General features: G+C 41.0%; 2 protein-coding genes across 2 annotated transcripts; one reads left to right on the forward strand and one right to left on the reverse strand.

Annotated features, from left to right (window-relative positions):
• Positions 1 to 546: 546 nt before the first annotated feature.
• On the reverse strand, positions 547 to 3683 carry LOC306801920 (leptin receptor overlapping transcript-like 1; the record flags this gene model as incomplete). Its single annotated transcript, XM_079305487.1, has 4 exons — positions 547 to 751; positions 1739 to 1925; positions 3176 to 3251; positions 3455 to 3683. 4 exons carry the CDS (start codon positions 3681 to 3683, stop codon positions 635 to 637), a joined length of 609 nt encoding a protein of 202 aa, XP_079161613.1. The 3' UTR covers positions 547 to 634.
• A 51-nt stretch (positions 3684 to 3734) lies between these two features.
• On the forward strand, positions 3735 to 12967 carry SARAF (store-operated calcium entry associated regulatory factor). Its single transcript, XM_079305488.1, has 6 exons — positions 3735 to 3864; positions 4521 to 4696; positions 5886 to 6276; positions 9242 to 9347; positions 10733 to 10851; positions 11354 to 12967. The coding sequence occupies exons 1-6, from the start codon at positions 3789 to 3791 to the stop codon at positions 11377 to 11379; spliced, it is 894 nt and encodes a 297-aa protein (XP_079161614.1). The 5' UTR covers positions 3735 to 3788; the 3' UTR covers positions 11380 to 12967.
• The last annotated feature ends 5807 nt before the right edge of the window (positions 12968 to 18774 follow it).

Raw genomic sequence — 18774 nt, forward strand, 5'->3', positions numbered from 1 at the left:
GAAGGCTATCAGCATTCACCACCCAGTCTGAGGTATGGGCAGAAGAAAATCTGCAACAGGTACTCTCCAACCCAACTTGCTTCTGCTAAAATACAGCAAAAATCTATTGATATGGTAATTGGCAACAGTGGTGGACAATCTCTTACCTCCATTCAGCTTGTATATAATTTAATCCTGTTATTTAAAAAAAGAAAAAAAAAAAAGAAACATACTATTAATGCTTAACTTAAAAAAGAAAAAAACAAAACAAAAAACCAAAAAAAACAAAACAACAACCCACCAATAAAGAAAAACCCCACCAAAAACCCCCCAACTTTAAATCTTTGAAATTATGTTTAAATGTTGTTCCTGGTTTAAAGCTTCACATAAAACATTATTGGACAGGAGGATGACAATTTTAAACCAAGAGAGCACCTAAAAACATACCATAAGTAAAAATTAAATCAATAATCTCTCCACTTCATAAAAACATAGAAACCCTGTCAGCAACAGTAGTACACTCAGAACGAACAACATCAAAAGGAGCATCTAGAATACTCGAGAGGCTTGCTACGCTACTTCTCTTTATTGCCCATTCTCTCATTTGTATGGATGGCCACTGCATGACAGGATGCCTGTGGATAGTTCTCTTCCTTCACCACTGCTGCCAGCTGAAGTCATCATTGCTGCCAAAGACCAAGAAAAATCCTAGGATCGTGGCAAAGATGACTGTATTCCCAGTAAGAACGAGTGCACATGCGCCCCAGTAAATCTGTGAACAGGGGAAATTCAGTTAGATGCATTTGGAGCTGAACAAGACAAAAGGGAACATCTTATTGTCCCATTCTCAACAAAGTTCAGTAACATGTCCATGAGGTGTTATCTCATCTATGGTTATACCAAGCAGGCTAGGTTGTTTACACAAAATTACTTGACAAATTCACAGCCAGCCAAGCAGCATTGCAAGTTTCTTCTAGCTGTACTCAAAGCATTGGCTAGCAGGCATAACTGGTTTGGTATGTAAAGTAAGCCTTGATAACAGCATCAAACACATCTGCAGCCCAGCTATGCTGTAAGACTTTTTAAAACAGATATTTAAGGTCTGCAAAATGCCAGAAAGTATCCCAGTAACAAAAAGGAGGTTTTCACAGAAGAGTAAGTGGATTACTCAAAGGGTGTGAGGCATTCAAACTGCCCATCTGAACTGTTCTTGCCTAAAGACATTTATGAAAGTGTAGTCCATGGTTTTGACTAGTGCTTTCTGTCATTCCCACAAAGTGAACTTTTGAAGTATTTTAGTGAAAAGCTATACACTGGGAAATATGTAATGAGAACTTGGAAGTTTAAGAAAATGACACCAATATAATTTACAATATAGTTTACGAGTACAAAAATGCTTTCTTTTGTTTGTTTTTTATTCATGCTTTAGCCCAACTATTCCACAAATGGTCTTCAAAGTATTCTTTACACTTCTGTATTTCGTTACATCCCTGTTAAATTTTCTGTCTCATTTTCTCTGCATTGCATTGTTAAGCTTTATTCCATGACCACATGAAGCCACTGGCACTCACAATGTTCTGCCATGCTCCCGTTTCTGTATTGATTTTTCTTGCAAAAAAAAAAAAAAAATCTTATTCTAGTTCCAAAAGTATGCAACTATAAGCCTTACTCAGTGCACGAAAGCTTTATCTTCAATAAACAAACAAGCACAAAACCCAACATTTTCTAGGAAAAATGGACAAGTTGAAATATTACTAACCAGTTCTGCTCTTGCAAACACTATGGGCAGCCCAAATGCTGAGACCACAATGCCTGTTGTAAGGAATATTGCCAGCTCCTTGCAGGCATTACTTGTAGCATCCGTGTCATCTACCAATCTTCTTGCTATGCAGTACGGGATAGGAGAAAGGATGTAAAAAAACAGAACAAACAGTGGCCAGTATTGGCTGAAAAAGAAAGGAGAAGAAAAGTTTTAGTTAACTGGACTTATTTCCTGCTCCTCCTAAAATCAATGCAAGGCATTTTTGCCATTCAACACCCCCATTTAGGAAAGACAGACAAGCCCAGAGAAAGCAAATCCTTTACCTTGGAATGAGCTGACATTAATCCAGACCATGTGCATGAGTGGCTTCAGCTGACTTCCATGGCAGGAAAGCTCACTAACAGGATTCATAAAGCAAGATTTCACTAGGTAAGCCTAAATCTAATGCCACCTCATAAGGTGAGTTCAACTCCAAGTTTATCCTGTCAGCTGTACTTAAAAGATACCCTGGCAGCATCCCAGACTAGATTTCTCAGGCACACAAATGCAGGTGCACATATTTCAATAAAACTTTACTGCATTGTTTGAAGGGCAACTGCATAAGGGTCTCCTTCACAAGGGTGTCACTAGCACTGGGTTTATAAAAAAAGAAGGCTGGCCTAAGCATTCTAGTCATATACATAGAAATTGCAATTCACAACCAGTATCAGGTCTATCAACAGGATATTTGGTATTTATTCAACAATGAATAGGCAAATTTAAAATATTATCTGTAAAGTCAGCATTTACTTGCAAAGGGTCAAAGCCATAGGCCTTACTAGCTGAACACCCCATACTAGCCAAACACCTGAGATACTTCGTATCTCCTGAAAACCAAGAGACATAAATCGATGTCAGGAAAGTACAGATAGCAACTGCAATTAGTGAGATGCTACACTACAAGTGTGGGACACAGCCAAGAATCCACTTGACTATCATCGACAGCCCAGCTGTCCCTATACAGCCACTGAAAATGCAAATGCTGCCCTGGGTAACACACACTTGCTGCCCACCTCGGGAGACACTGCTATCTGAAGGTCAGTCACAACAGGACACCAGTTGAGAGAGTCAGGGCAATGCATCCTTTTTATAGTTTGCAGCCAGGCCTGGTATTTTAACTTTTGGTGCAATTTCTTTTTAGGAATAATTAATTCCTGGATGATCTTTTTTTTTTTTTTTTTTTTTTTTCCTTACCCCAATCTTTTGAAGCAGAAGTCAAAAAAGCCCAATCAACTAGAAAAAAAACTCAAAACACCCTAATAATTCCACCCCAAAAAACGGAGGCCTCTCCTACACAGAAAGGACTTCGCAATCTACCATTACGGAAGCCGGACTCCTCTGAAATTACAAACACACATAACAGAAATAGAGAAATGGAAAGATAGTGCACGATACTTGTATTGGGGCAGGGCACATCCGAGCATCAAGAACATCAGTCCGACCGCTCCACCAAAGGACAGGCTGATCAGCGCTACAATGAGAACAAATCAAAGCAATATGAAAGGTACCACGCATCGTGCAAAAAAAAAAAACACCGACCGCCGCCCGCAAGCAAACGCGGGTCTCAGCGCAGCCCAGGCAGAGCGGGGGCACTCGAGGCCCCAGCCCGGCCCTCCCCGCGTCAGCCGCGCGCGCCCGCCGTTAACCGGCCGCCCTACCCTGCCCCGCGCGCACCTTTGATTCCCGCCATGGTGCCGCCTGCCCGCCAACCGCGCGGCACCGGAGAGGTGCGCGTCGGAAACCGGAATTGCCGCGCGGAAGCGGAAGCCACTTCCGGCAAGGGGGAGGCCCATGCGCCGCCCTGCTGGGTCGGCCCCGTGACGCTCATACGTGATGTGCGCGTAGGCTCCCCGGCCGCAGCCTCGCTTCCTCGCAGAGAGCGGGAAGCGCGCGCCCTCGCCATCCATTGGCCCCACGGCACGTTGGGGGCGGGGCTTCTCCTCGGGCCCCGCGCGTTCCGGCTCGGGCCCCGCCCCCTAGGCCGAGGGTGACAGTTCTCGGCGCTGCCATGGCAGGGCTGACTGTACACCTGCTCCTCCTGCTCTCCGCCGCCGCGGGACTCGCGCTGGGCTGGGACCGACCGGGTGAGACCCGTGGGGATAGGGGGGGCTCAGCGCGGCCTCAGCCGCCCCCGCCTCCTCTCCCGGCGCGTTGGCGGTTCCTCGCGGCCCGGCACTGCGCAGTCCTGCCGGTTTAGCGCAGGGGGAAGAAGGGCTTGTGCCGGGGTCGGCGCTAGGAAAGCATTTCGGTTTGGGCTCCCTCTAACTGGCTTGTGTCGCAGCAGTGATCCCGCACTGCCCTCAGTGGTGGCTGTCGGCCTGCGAGGAGTATCCCAGAGCCGCCTTGGAGGGAAATGGGAAACTGCCGTGTTTTCCTCTGGGCGTCTGATGCATCCTAGAGCTGCGTCTCGTAAAGGTGCAGGCTTACTGCTTCGGTCTCTATATCGCCAGCTTTCTCCTGAGAGGAGGCCCTTGTAGCCAAGAGGAGTGCACCTGCACAAGCGCTGACAAGCAGAAGGAAAGGTTTTTTCACAGGAAAAGTGATCAAATATTGGAATGAGCTGCCCGGGATGGTGGTGGAGTCACCGTCCCTGGAGGTGTTTAGGGAAAAACTGGGAGTCGCACTCAGTGCCATGGTCTGGTTGACATGGTAGGGTTCTTTTATCGAGGTTGAACTCGGTGATCACAGAGGTCTTTCCCAGCCTAATGGATTCTCTGATTCTTCGTGCTGTCTGTTTCAGGGAAGGTTCTGCTGCGGGATGTTCAGGCGCTCACTCTCCACAGAGGGCAGTACACAACATCCAGGCGGACAGCTGCGGTCCCTCAGCTGCAGTGCACAGGAGGCTCTGCGGGGTGTTCTCGCGTCCCTGAGGTTATTCAGTGTTACAACAAAGGATGGGATGGCTATGATGTACAGGTAACTGTTTAAAACTTGTTAAACTGTTTATGAAATCACTTTGTCCCAAGTTGGTTAGTTCTGAAGGAGCAAGGAGTAGTGTTTGAGGTTGTCGGTTTAGGTAGTTTTTGTTAGATGAACTCTTACAGTTAAAACTTAATCTAGATACTTTTAGGGTTGGATTTTCCACAACTGCTGTAGGTATGTGTTTAAAATATCTTTGAAGAAGCTAATGTAAAAGCATGGCATAACAAGTCTTTGCTGATTTTAAACAAAATGGTGCTTGAGTTTATAAAATCGAACACATGCAAACCCCAGAGGATGCTTTTGAATTATTATTGCTGTGTGAATTTCCATTTTTTATTATCATGGAAAGGGCTTCTAAAAATTTTCTTTACTTCAGCTCTTTTTAAAGCTTTTAAAAACTTGATTTCAGACTTGCCTGACTTTCACTTCCTCCTTAGGATTGTGAGTGCTGGTCAGTAAATAGTCTTGACTTATAGCTGTTACTGAGGCCCTTCTCAATAGATAACCAGGAACCAAGGCTGAAAGTAATTGCTAAAACTGACACAGTATTGTGAAAGAACAGTCAAATATTAATTGGCAGTTGGTACTGCTGTACTGAATGACTAATTTAGAAACAACTACTTTCTTATTTTCTCTCCAAAATACATGTCACGTACCATTAGAGATCCCTATGTTTGTGTACCTCAGGGGGTTGTGAGCCTGACAAGCAACCTATGTTCAGCCAGAGAATCACCAATGTAATTGTTAAGTGTTGCATATAGATGCCTAATGATGTCTGTCCAAATTTCTTTTGATTTCTGCACAAATGGACACAGTGGTGCAACTGGATTTCATTCTCATGTTTTATGTTTTTGTGGGTGCTGTCAAGTTTGAACAGGACAGGCCTTTATTAAATAGCTGTCGTACAGAGTTCACCACATTTTTAGAAGTATTGTTATGTATCAAGAACAAAACAAAATCTCCCAGAGTTATAATTCTTCAGTGTTCTGAAAGATAAGATCTTTTTTAAGTTTTAGGATTTAAAGTTCATTTAAACATCAAATTCCTACTCCTTTTCAAAATAGGAGCTCACAGAAATTTCTTACCTATGGCTTGTAAATGATAAAGGGTATGTGGAGAAGCAGATAGCTGTTTTCCTTTTTGGGGCAGTATGTTTTACTTTGTATTGTGTTTATTTTTTCAGTGGCAGTGCAGAGCAGACTTGGAAAATACCTACCGTTTTGGACAAATGGAAGTGAGCTGTGAAGGCTACGATTACCCAGATGATCCTTACATACTAAGAGGCTCCTGTAGTTTGCTGTTCAGCCTAGAGCTTACTGAAGAAGGTGAAAGGAAAGTGAAGAATTCTGGAAGCTTTGGCTCTAGCTATTACCAGTTAAGGAAAGATTATTCTGATTCTGGTTCTGGAGCAATTGTTGTTATCGTTCTTCTCGTTCTTGCTTTTGGAGTATACAAGTTATTCCTCAGCAACCAACAGTCTCAGCAGAATTCTGGGCATAGTGATGGCTTCTCTCAGCCCTTCTGGCAGAGTCAGCAGGCACCTCCTCCTCCTGGTTTTAAATCCACCTTCACAGGTAGGCCTCAGCAACTTACTCTTTATTCAAAAGAGCAAGCAGGATTGTCCTGTTTCATCTGTGGTTAGAGAAGGTGGGATAGAGTTAAAACCACAGAATTTGCATGCAATTACCGAATTGACTGTGGAGACTACAGCCAGCTTTGTATTCTGCTCTTTGTTCCAAATAGGAAATAAGGCTTGGTTTTCCACAGGCTTTCAGGGCAGGCTGCCCTTTGAACCTTTGAAAAGCTACCTCCCTGCTTGCTTTGCAATCATTCTTTTCATCACCTGTGAAATAGCAGGATTGTGATGGGGAGAGTAATTGTCATAGGTAATCTGGAAAAGAGAATGTTCTTAGGCAGCCGCAAACAAACCCATGCCAAAGGAGCAGTCTGAAACTTTACAGAACAGCCTTTCAGCCCTGATTTCATTCACAAAGCAGTTGATGGAGTATCATGTACCAATCCTCTGTTTAACAGGGCTTCCGTGTAGTCCCAGCAGCTGAAAGATTTGGTTCCCAGAGCAGAGAACAGTGTCTGTGAAGTGTCATTATAGGGTACAGCATCTGAATCTCATGGGGGACCTTTCATTTGAAGTTGAAAATTACAAAAGCAGTGACAAGGGAAAAGAGGCAGTTTTCCCAGAAAACTAGTGACTTCTGTCACATAAATAAATGGTCTTCCTTAGGCCTCATACTGTCTCAGGGAAATAAACATCACTCATATGGTGTCTGATTAACTCATTTAACCCTGCATGTAAACTTGCAAGCTGCTCACAGCATTGGAATTGGAACTTAAATTACATTCCCACAAGTTACATAATTTTAGTATTTTTTTTAATAGAGAAGGGGTTTTGGTGAGAAAATACATAGCAAGGATTAGGTTTACTTAGTTGAAAGTTTTTATTTTAATAATGCTTATTAATGCTTTCTCCGAGTTTTGTTCAAACAGCTTGGCCAGCAGAGGGTGCAGTGTATTTCTGTTGGATACCCTTATGCAGGGTGTACACAGTAGAAACTTTCAGCTCTTACCCGCACCAGAAAATTAAAGATAATCTACTTTTGTTGGCTTTGCAAATAGGTTTGCATGTACTTAGGTCAGACTGTCTGTCTGTGCTGTGTGGGCATCAGTGGCCATATGTGGGCGTGGCACTGGCTGTACTTTGGTGGTCAGCAAGAGCCCTGACCCTAACACACAGCTTTGTCACATTGGGCACAGGCAAAACAATGAAAGTCTATTCTAATTTTTTATTCTGTACAGTTCTTGTCAATTATTTGCCCTACTGCATTTTCTTTGCAAGAGTCTCAAATCTAGCAAGGTCAGGGTCTTGAGAATGTTTTCTTGAGGATTGCTGGAAACTGAGACACTTAAAATACACATTGGGAGCCATATAATGCTTAACTTGTGAGGTGTTTAATAAGGCATGTCAATGATTTGTCTTTAGATTTCAGGCAAAGTAAGGAAGAAAACTGAAGTGTGAAGACATTAAAAGTACTAAATATTAGGGTACTTCACACATTTAGTGTCTGCCTTACATTGTGGGAGCAGAGCAAGAGCACATCTCTGAGTGTGTATGTCCATGTTTTCCAGGAATGTGTTAGTCTTTGGAAACTGAACAATAATGAAAAGCAATGTTATTCAAATATTGCTGTTAATATTTAATTTGCCTCATTTTGAATCCCTTAATATGCAGATTGTGTCCTGTGAAACTTGTTTAGCTAGAGTATCTTAATTAAATTCTGCTTTCTCTCATTTAGTTGTTTGACATGATTCTTAATGTTTACTCTAGATATTTCAACAAAAACGATTCTGTTTTCTGAGTCAGTGTTCAGTTGTGGTGCTTTTGAACAAATGTTAATGAACAATGTTAACATTGTTTTTGCAGCAAATTAAGTAATTTTTTTATTGTTGTTCCAAATCAGCATAATTCAATAGTTTATCATCCCAATAAGAGATTATATTTCTCCCCACACATTCAAAATGAAATTCAACATCAAGTGCAGTCTAGATTGAAACTGATTATTTTGTTTTTGTTTTATCTTCTGTGACTTCAAACAATCCATATCAGTTTGAAGACAAACCAGACCCTCTAATTTTTACCTTTGGCATTTCTGATCCACTTGTTCAGGTGGGCATGTTTCAGGGAGACCCTAATGTTATCTTCAGTCCTTTTTATACTTTGTTATGTGTTAAGCCTGTGGTTGAGCTTATTCTTGTAGGAATTTATTCTGCTTTGGGTTTGTATTTTCTCTTTTTCTTTCTAAATGGAAGACATTCATTCTGACTCAGAACCTCATGTTATGCAGGTCACATGTCAAAAAATTTGTGACTCTCCTTCCCCCACAACCTACTTGAAATGCTTGCAGTTTCATCAAGGTATTTGTCAGGCTTGGTGACTCATACATAATGAAAACTTTGCAATGTGACTGCAGTTAGCTTGGCTTTTGATAACAAATGCCAGACTAGGATTACCAGGAACAATACCAGTAATGTTAGCATTACACTGAGCCACTGTGACTCAAACTGTGCAGCTGTGCTCGGTGAGATTAGGAGCTCTGTGTCTTTATGGTTTGATTCCTATGCAGTGTTACCTACTTGGTTTGTGTTCCTGCATTTGCTTCTGGCCTGCTCAGTGACCTTCAGCAGATCATTCTTTCTTCGTTTCCTTTTCTATTTTTAATCTAATTTATCTGTTTATAGATCAGCAGGCAGGGACTCTTTGCATGTTTTGCAAACATCAGGGTTGTGAAATGAATTGGAAGTAGATTTTTAACATAAAACTCTTTATAGTAGTGTTTGTTTAGGTGGGGTTTCCTGCTTTCTGAAATGTGAGGCCTTTCAAGCTTGATCAAAAATCTGCTGAAATCAGGAGCAGTTTGTTGTCTAATTTTCCATTATCTTTAACAGGAGAGAATTTTGTTTCAACAGCTGGCCTAAGAATTAGTCTGTTACTAACTTATGCTTCTTATTTTCATTTTGTTTAAGATGACAACATTGGAACTCATTCCCATCATGGAACCAGTTCAGGACCAGGATTTTGGACTGGATTAGGAGCAGGAGGCTTGCTTGGCTACTTGGCAGGCAGTCACAGGTAAAATATGCATACTATCAGATTTTAAGCATTTAAGCTTTCAGTGAGTGTGCCATATACTATATTGACAGTGTTTCTAAGATTTCAGGCCTGTGTCATTCAAGTTATAACATCCTACCATTGGAAGAATTTTGATCAGCTGTTTGTAGCTCCATGACCAGAGACATTTCAAACATGTTTCTGAGGCAGAATTGGAAAGACTGAGGTACTTCATTCTGCATTCTCTGACCTGACATGATGACCTGCAAATTTAAATTGAGCATTTAAACAATTGATCTGCAGAATGCCTTAAAACACACATAGTCATATTAAGCATATAATAATCAGTATACAGATTTCTTGTATCGGAATCATCTTTCCTAAAATAAGTCTGGATGGACATATTTGGTATAGGCTTTTAGACATTGAGAATGCATCATTTTTAGATTAATAGTTTAAAGAGAGTACTTTCTAACATTTTAGGCTTCAGTAGAGAAAATATGAGATTCTTGCAGGGAATCTTCAGAGCCTAAGCAGTTTTCTCTATTTATCAAATAACTTGCCTTTGTATCAAGTCTATTCCTGAAGAAATGTAACAGATTAAAGAATAAGGTATATGGACATGAGTGGGCTAAGCATCTGTGTTGGAAAGTTGTGAGTTATTTTTAATAACACAAACCTTGTATGAATTCTGCTAAAAATTTTTCTATACACACCCCCATTTCAGTAGCCACAAATTATTGTTCAAGATTAGAGTTCTGGGTAAGTCCAAATACATAAGCAAGCTTCCTAACTTGGGCTTCTTTTTGTTTAAAACAGTCTTTGGTCCACTATTATTTAATTTGGTTTTTTAGGCTTTTGAAATTATGTGCTTTAAAATGCTGGTGCCAGAAAGTGTGAGATCTGTTTGTGAATTTCAACAGCAGGAAATTCCATATCCATGGAAGCAAGTAATTTTAAGTGAGTGAGTCAAAGACCATGACATGTTAGTGTTAATGATATGACCTTTTCAAAACAGTTAACAGAAGGATGTTTTCTCTTACCAAATATGGCTTGTATGTAGGTGATGCCAGAATGCATTTAAACTTCAGATTTCAAACTTCTTTCTTCTCTGACAGAATCTAAGGTAAAATTTCAGAGAGAAAAATTTACTCATTTTCAATTGTTAGAATTCCTTATTCTGAAGAATAATGCCTAATTTCCTTTTCAAAGTCTGCAGATGATATCACAGCACTGGATGTCCTTGCTCTCAATGTGATAAATACATTAAATAGGAATATTTCCAGCTTTGAAGTAACTGCTTACAGTTTTTCTTTGGAGGTGCAGTTGTCTTGTTTGGAATGGTATCTTCTTAATTTTCCCAAAGGCCACTAATGAATCCTTCCTTCTTCTCTGTTTCATGCCAGAGCACAGCCGCGTTCCCCCTATCACAGTATGTGGACAGATCACACAGCTGTACCTCCTATGCATGGGCACTCAAGGAATTCCACAGAAGGAAGCAGTTCAGGAACAAGAACTGCTTCTGGTAAGGCAAAACACCTTTTAATTTCCTGAAGCTCATTAGACTCTGTCCTATCAAAAACATGCAGATGTTAGTTTAGATGTTAGCATCCTTGTTTTATTTTACCAGTTGGTGTAGGTGGCGTGTAACGATATCTGTTTCTTCCATTCCCTATGGAAGTAGGGTAGCACTGTGGGACATGAAATTCCCCATAGGCCTGTGGTGGGCACCATCAGCATCGGGCTTGTCTTCACTGGCAAGGTGCATTATTTTAAGGCTTTCCCTTCTGATGTGCACTATGCGTATCTTCCTCCTCTAGCAAACATGCACAGACATGTTCTCTGTAGAATGCAGGTTGTCGGATCTGCAAGAACAGAGTAGTTTCCAGGCCAGTCAGCCCACTGTTGCTTGCTGTTCTGCTTCATGTGAATGTGTTTGTCTCATGCCACTTTCAGCCTTTTTAGAGCTAGAGAGTTCAGTGGAAAGGTCATGGTGGAGCTGACTTTTTTTTTTTTTTTTTCTCCAGGCTTTGGGGGCACAAAGCGAAGATGAAATCCTTGCTATTACTACATCAGAGTTATTGAACTAAATCTTGTGTACTTGTACTTCTTTTAGTAGTAGTATACTTCAGAAGTAGGTATGAGGTATGAAGACTAGGCAAAGAATTCCTTACTTTCTCTGTGGACTCTCACTGCTATTTAGGGTATCACAGGTGCTGGAGTACCCACTATTTCAAATCAGCAGCATCCCCTGCAGAAAAAGCTCATCCAAGTTAAGAATGATATTACCGTGACCGTGTATCTGTACTTGAGGCTTTATGGCAATAATAGCCTTACCAGATTTTCAAAGCATGTATCTTATACACATGTTCTGGGCTTAATCTCATTTGATCCAGAATTTATGGTAATATTTTTCCTCTTTCCTGGTAGTCCAGCCTATAACTGGTACATATGGAGTGCTGTTCTTTGAAGCTACTTTTGCTTGCTTTTACAGAATTCATGTGAACTTTACTGTAAGTGCAGTCAGCTGCTCAGATAAGTGTTGGAGTTCTTCCTCAGTGGACAAGAGCAAAATTGTGTATAAAGGTGTTAACATTAGTATGTTTGTATCTGTGCTGTGTGACTGTTGGAGCAAAAATGTGCAGATTCATGGATTCTCCAAGTCACAGAGTTTGTCAAAGGTGACTGTGACAACCTGGGGGAATTTGTCCATAAGTTAATTGGGGTAAATAAATAACCTGAAAATTTGGACCTTTTTCTGAAGCACTGAGGTAATTAAATTCAGGTGATGACAGACATTTTGCCTGCATTGAGGCCACAGATTTTCCTTTTAATGGTGGATTTTAATGGTTGGCAATACTGTGAATACTTATGATGTGAATGGTTTGTCCTGCTAGATCACCTGTCCAGAGCACAGTAAACCAAAGATGCTCATTGCAAAAGGGAAGGGAATGTTCTTAATGCAGAGATGGTAGAATCTCTGGGACACAGCAGGCCTTGATACTAAGCAAAGAAAGGAAATTCAATATCTAACAGAATGTAAACTTCCCCGAATGTGCTTTTTAAAAACACAGTGCTGTCGAAGAGTGGGAAGGAGAGAGACCTTGCTTTGTTCCGTGATGATATTTTGGGGCCTCTGTGAAGTGTCATCCAGTTCTTGGGTGACTTATTCTCTCCTGGAAAAGACACTGCTGAATAAAAAGCAGAGAAACTTCTCAGGATTGTGAGGAGAGGGGAAGAGTGAAAAATGGGCTGCTTGATCACCAGCTCTTCTCAAGAGCCCATCCTAACAGAATGTAGAAGTGTTTGTGTGCACACAGCTTGCATATGCTGGCAGCAGCCAGAGAAGCATTGTCTTTCAGCCTTGTGAAAATACTGTGTCTTGGAATTGATATCAGCTATTACAATGAAAGCAAAGCACTGTTCAGCTGATACAGGTTGCATCTCCACAAGATTAAGTCGGTGTAGTTAGTCTAAGAAAGTTACTTCAGCATAACTCAGGGAAAAGCAACCATGTCCATTCATGAATGCAGAAGGAATTAGCTCATGTGGTAACACCCAAGTTCAGTGTATGAGAAAAGAAAAGAAAAGAAAAGAAAAGAAAAGAAAAGAAAAGAAAAGAAAAGAAAAAAAAAAGAAAAGAAAAGAAAAGAAAAGAAAAGAAAAGAAAAGAAAAGAAAAGAAAAGAAAAGAAAAGAAAAGAAAAGAAAAGAAAAGAAAGAAAAGAGAAAATAAAAAGAAAACAGAAAATCCCAGAAGTCTTTATGAAGTCAACAGCTAGTAAAAGTACTTCATGAAAAAGTTCATGTAATAAAAGTCTTATTTTGAAAGTATCAAATGAAATTGATATCTTGAGGGTGAAATGGTGGTTTGCTTCTTAGAGCTACCTGAGGGCTGGGGAAAAATAACTGCATTAATAGCCTGCACTGTGAACCTAAAAAGGGAAATGGCAAAGACCTTACTGATGGCCTCCTAGAAAGCTCTCCCTTTTATGAGAAGTCTATGGTAAATCTCTTATCCTTATGACAAAGTGCAGCAAAATAATATATTTTAAATATGGAGTTCTTACTTATTTCTAAGTGTATTCAGGTTAAGCTTGTCACAGTCAGTATTTGCTTTGCCAACTAACTGCATAACAATGAAACTGGATTTTTTCTGTGTGGGTAGTTTGAAGCCAAAATTTGCTCTTAAATTACAGTATCCTATGAACTGTTTTAGACAATGTGCTAATTTGTATTTATGTATTTATAGTTTCTGCAAGAAATGTGATTTGATTAATAAATCTGATACATAAATCTTCCGTAGCTCCTGAATTTGTTTGGATATGCTTGCCCTACCCTCTGATAAAAGAATGAAATAAAGTGAGTAAGGCGTATTTTTGTCTTTAAATCACTATCTTGACACCTGCAGGGATGGCATTGTTTGTTTTCTCAGTTATCTGTCTCATCATCCACTTTCTGGGTAAATAATATCATCCTTTACCCCCAGATGCAGAGTGGGTAAGGTGCATGTTCCTTCATTAAAATAATACTGGGAATAGAGTTATTGTAATGATCAAGTTTTCAGTAGCAAAATACTGAATCCTATAAGGAATTGAAGGATTTCTTGCAAATCAGAGTTAAGGATCTGAGTCTGCAGAAAAGCTCTGTTACGTCAGCAAGTTCCTGGTTTTACAAGATGGTGAGCTGAACCCTTCAAAAGAATTTTTGATCACTGCTGCTGTTTCTGGTTGTGGACAGAGCAGAACTCTACACAGGGATAGCCTAAGCTGATGTGTTGGCTTTTTACATGGAGGATGTGTCACTGCTGAATAGATAAGATACATGGTCTACACAGAGTTCAACGTCTTGATAGTTGTTAACGGGTTAGACAAAGGCCTGCAAATTCTGCTATTGGTGTTTCCTTCATCAAATGTTGCTGATGTTCCTAACTGAAAAGAACTTGTGGAAGACAGTTTAGTGCTCATACTTGGGAGAGACCTTGAGCTCCCTTCCTGAACATCAGATCTGGAAGGTCCTAATGTCCCTTCTGGTCCTGGTTTTGGCAGAATCTGCACAGCAGCTTCATAGTTGCAAGGCATATGTAAATGCATAGACTGTTAAATGCTGTTTTAGATAGTTGAAATTCTATTTGGTACCTGCGACCAGAACTGCTTGTACTCTGGCTAGTCTTGCATCCTCACACAAAGAAGTGAAACTCCTGGTTTTACAGCTGACTTCCCATGAAGCATGTGTTAAAAAAAAAAAAAAAAAAAAAAAAAGATGGACAGAGATAAGCTTTGTCTGTGCTACTCTACTCTTGTGACTCAGCTGCCACATCTTGGCTAGTTCTGCAGACTCTCATGCTGTGCACCTTGCTCTTTTCCCTGGGTGCCATGTGTATGTTGGACTTAGCACGAAGGCAAGACAGTAGGTACTTTGCTTTAAAAATAAAATTCTCCCATGGTCCTCACCTTACCTTCCGAAAAGGTAATTAAGGTGGTACAATTTCCAGCACAGAGAATTACAGAAGTATAGTGGCAAGCAATACCTACCTGCTTGCACAGGTGTCTAAAAGCTGAAAATGCAGCATTTGCACATTGACTGTTGTCCACTTAGCATCAATAAAAGCAAATTTGTATTCTTAATATTTTCAGAATCCCTATCAACCAGTGATTGTGGTACAGAGATAGCCTAGCTGCCTGTGAGCTAAGGTATGTGAGCAAACCCACAAAAATACTAAAATCTCACAACAAAGAAATCAGTACAACAGCAAACAATGCTGTTGTGTCCTGTTGTGTCTATTGAAACATAATGTCAGGTCCCTTGTTCTTCTTCTGGGTTGAGTGCTGTGTGGGACAGGCTCCTTATCATGCAGCATATTTTGCTAGAGCCTTTCTCTGCAGCCAGTTCTTTGGCTTTCCTAATATTGTGTAGCTGCAGTAGTCTTCACTTTCTGTCACCTTTTTCCGTTGCAGCTTGATTTGCCAATGCTAATGAAAACAATCAGCAGACTCCCTTTATGTGGCCAATATATCCTATCTCCTGCTGTCTCCCATCTTGTATTCCATCTGTTCTGGCTGGGGGTCAATGTTTCTTTAGCAAGGAAAGAACAAGCAGTTGTAAAAATTGCATTGAGCTGGGAATGGATGGAGTAGATAGCGATGAAGTCAAGGGAGCCAACTATCAGGCTGTGAATTGACCTTTGTCAACAGTATGTGGAAAGACATTTTTTTAGCTTTCTGTCAGAGAAGCATTTTTGTCAAAGGTACAGTATAGCAGCTGGGGATTGGAGCAGATTAAGGGTTGGTGAACTGACAGCAAGGAGAAGACCTGAAAATGTTCTCTCCATCCTAATTTAGGAATGATTAAGACTTGTAGCACCAGGAAGCTGGCCTAGGATGTGCTAGCTCAGTCACTCCACCTGTAGGTAGATGTATGTTTAAAGATACCAGATGCTTCTGAAAATGCCAAGCAGAAGAAAGGTGACTTGGCCCTGCATCCATATTTCTTCCCTTCTGCAGTGTGACTTAGAATGAACAGAGAAGCCAAACGTGGAAAGAGTAGCAAGCAACTATGACAAAGGGTAGCAAGTAGACCAAAGTGAATCTCGCAGGTGAAGTCTGTGTCCTAGTATGTCCTGCCTGCCCACTCTTCTCACACAACAGCAGGAAATAGTAGGCAGTTCTAATAGCTGTTGTATCACAATTATTTTACTGGGTTTTCCTACACCTCTAAATCCCTACAGACAATTACCAGTAATATGGATTGACACCTTTTGCTTTGAGGGCCATCTGAGCCATTCCATAATTCAGACTTCGAAGTACCCACTGTGAAATTTGGAGAAAACAAATCACTGCCTGCTTAGAGACCAGAGTCTCTGAAGTACTGCATAGGGAACTTTGCTTATTTACTGTATTTACCATTACTTCCGTGGCATCAAGACTTACGTAGTTTTTGCTGTGCAACTTTGTTTAGATGTCATTGTGCAGGATTCTCTGAGACTTGGCCTTGAGATCACAGCCCTGACATCATTGTTCCTGTAAGCCTGCTTCTCTATGCCTCCTGTGTCCTTGTAATCAGCATGTGGGGATGTCTTTTTTGAGGCAGCAGTGGAATTACCAGCAATCCAGAATACCTTTTTCTGCTGCTGCTGCCTAATGGGAGTTATTAATCTCCCAGTCAGCTTCTGTGGTCATTTTTATATCATTTGGCAGCTGTAAACATATCACATCTGCTTTAATGGACAGACAACAGTTACCATTGAGAGGAAAATAATGCAATGAATGTAGATAAAATGGTGAGTTGGAACAATTTTGCAGAGCTAACCTTCATAGTGAGGTTATTTTATCAACATTCTTCTCCAGGAGCTGGATGAGTACTTTATTAATGTGGATTTAAATAATGCCATCAGTGTCTTCTGCACTGTAAGAGTGGAAGACTTAGAACTGTTACAGGTTTGGTGTTGAACAAAGTCAGACTTGTTTGGGGCTCTTTGTAGTTTGATGCATAGCTTGCAAAGAACTGGTAGCAGTAAAAAGTGAGATTAGTGAGGTCAGCATAGAAATTCATGTGGCTTCAGCATAGACAGAAACAAACTGATCTGTGCTGTTTCTGAAACCAAGGTAAAAACAAGCTCAAATCATTCTGAAGCAGATCAGAAGGTTATTCCTGTCTTTGCTTTCAGCCAAGATCTTGTTCAGCACAAATTGTCATCTGCTGCTGACAACTACTGTCAGCACTGAAGTTCTCTTTCCTTTAGGTAGGCAAACCCTCTGTTCTCATTCTGACTATTAGAAAATCAGCCAGGTCCCCTGGGTCATAGTGCAATGTGATTCTGAATTGGCAGGCTTGGGTGGTTAATTCTACATTAACAGGTGGAAGGATTTATTTCCTTTTTAACAAGGAGCTGGGGATTAGGCTATAACTAAGTGAATGTGTATAGACTGAAACAGTGCAAACATAAGTGATGAGACAAAGATCATACTTGTCTGGGGTAATCCAGTTTTACCTAAGATACTAATACATTCCCTTTTGCACAGCTGCTGCAGCTGGTAAAGAGAGGTTAGGGTATTGGCAGATACTGACTTTTAAATTGCAAAGCTGCATTGGACATAACTGAGAAACAGAACTTTCTGCAGCAGCTGAAACACAGTGTGAACCATCCTCCAAGGGCATTCAGCCTGAGAAGAGGAGGGGAGAGCAGGAAGTCCCACACAGAAACCAGTGGGTGTTTCTAGCCTGACCCTGCTACTGAGGCATCTGTTCCTCTCCAGTCTTTGTTTGCTTAAGCACCTGAGAGGCCTCATGGAGCCACAAGTGTTACCACTTTGCCTCAGCTTGGCATACTTCCAAGCCAAGAGGCTGTGGTTGAGGGAATTGTATTTGATGACCTTTGGACAACATGTCAGGAGAGGCCCAGGAAGACAGCTGAGCTACAGGAATGTGTCATGCCCTGGAATGACAAATAAATTAAGGCTATGGAACAGTCAGCAGCAGAGATCTTTAAAAAGGGATGTAGAATGCTCTGGTGGAGCCAGTTGGCACACTGGAGGGTGTTCTTGTACATTGTGGCTGCAGCAGGCTGGAGCAGCTGCATCCCATGGTCTGCATGTGGCTTATGAAGACTGTATTGGTTCAGCTGCTGGAGCAGTCCATTCTCTTGCTCTGCCTCCAAATGCAACGGCCTAACTGTGCATTTTCAGCATTTTCATCTTGCCAGCTCAAAGATCACATGCATCTTGAAACACAAGGCAATCTGGTTTATGAAACTTTGTACCACAACACATTCTAAAGGCCAAAACTAAAGATTTTGAAGGAAGGACTGGGTGATTTTATGCCAAAACAATACATCAGCTACTGAGCCATTATGTGACTTCTTGCTGCAAAATCTCTATAACTTGAATTCCAGATACAGAAGGTGGTAATGGCCTCCATCAGATTCGGGGTACTGGAATAGACAGCTTTCCTCGGAAGCAGTACTGTAGACAGCTCTTACATTATTATCTCTGAGGAAAAGTATCTACTTATCCTATGCACAGCCTCCTAGGACAGAAAGGTAATGCCAACTGAAAAATGCTTTGCCCAGACTGGAAGAAGAAAAGAATGGATCATACTGGGCAGCATTTCATCCCCAGTAAGACACAATCCCCTTTCAGGTCCCTCACACTAAAGACTGAGGGCAAGGATCAGTCTGCAAGGATGGATGGGAAATGGGTTTTCTGGTTCTTTTCTGACCTTGTGGGCAGAGGTTTATTAGGTTAAAATGAGCTGCAGATACTTGAAGGAAATAAGTAAAAAGAGAGCCATTAATAATGGGGATCTGAGACCTGTGTGTCAAAAGTGAAGGGCAGCTGTTAATGACAGCTTTTGTTTGTTTGTTTTTTTATCCAACTTCCCACTGAGAAAAAAATGGGGACAATAGAAAAATAATTTTCTTTGTGTAGAGCACTGCACTTTCCATATTTAAA

This window comes from Erithacus rubecula (assembly GCF_903797595.1).
Source record: "Erithacus rubecula genome assembly, chromosome: 5".
Classification (NCBI taxonomy): Eukaryota; Metazoa; Chordata; class Aves; order Passeriformes; family Muscicapidae; genus Erithacus; species Erithacus rubecula.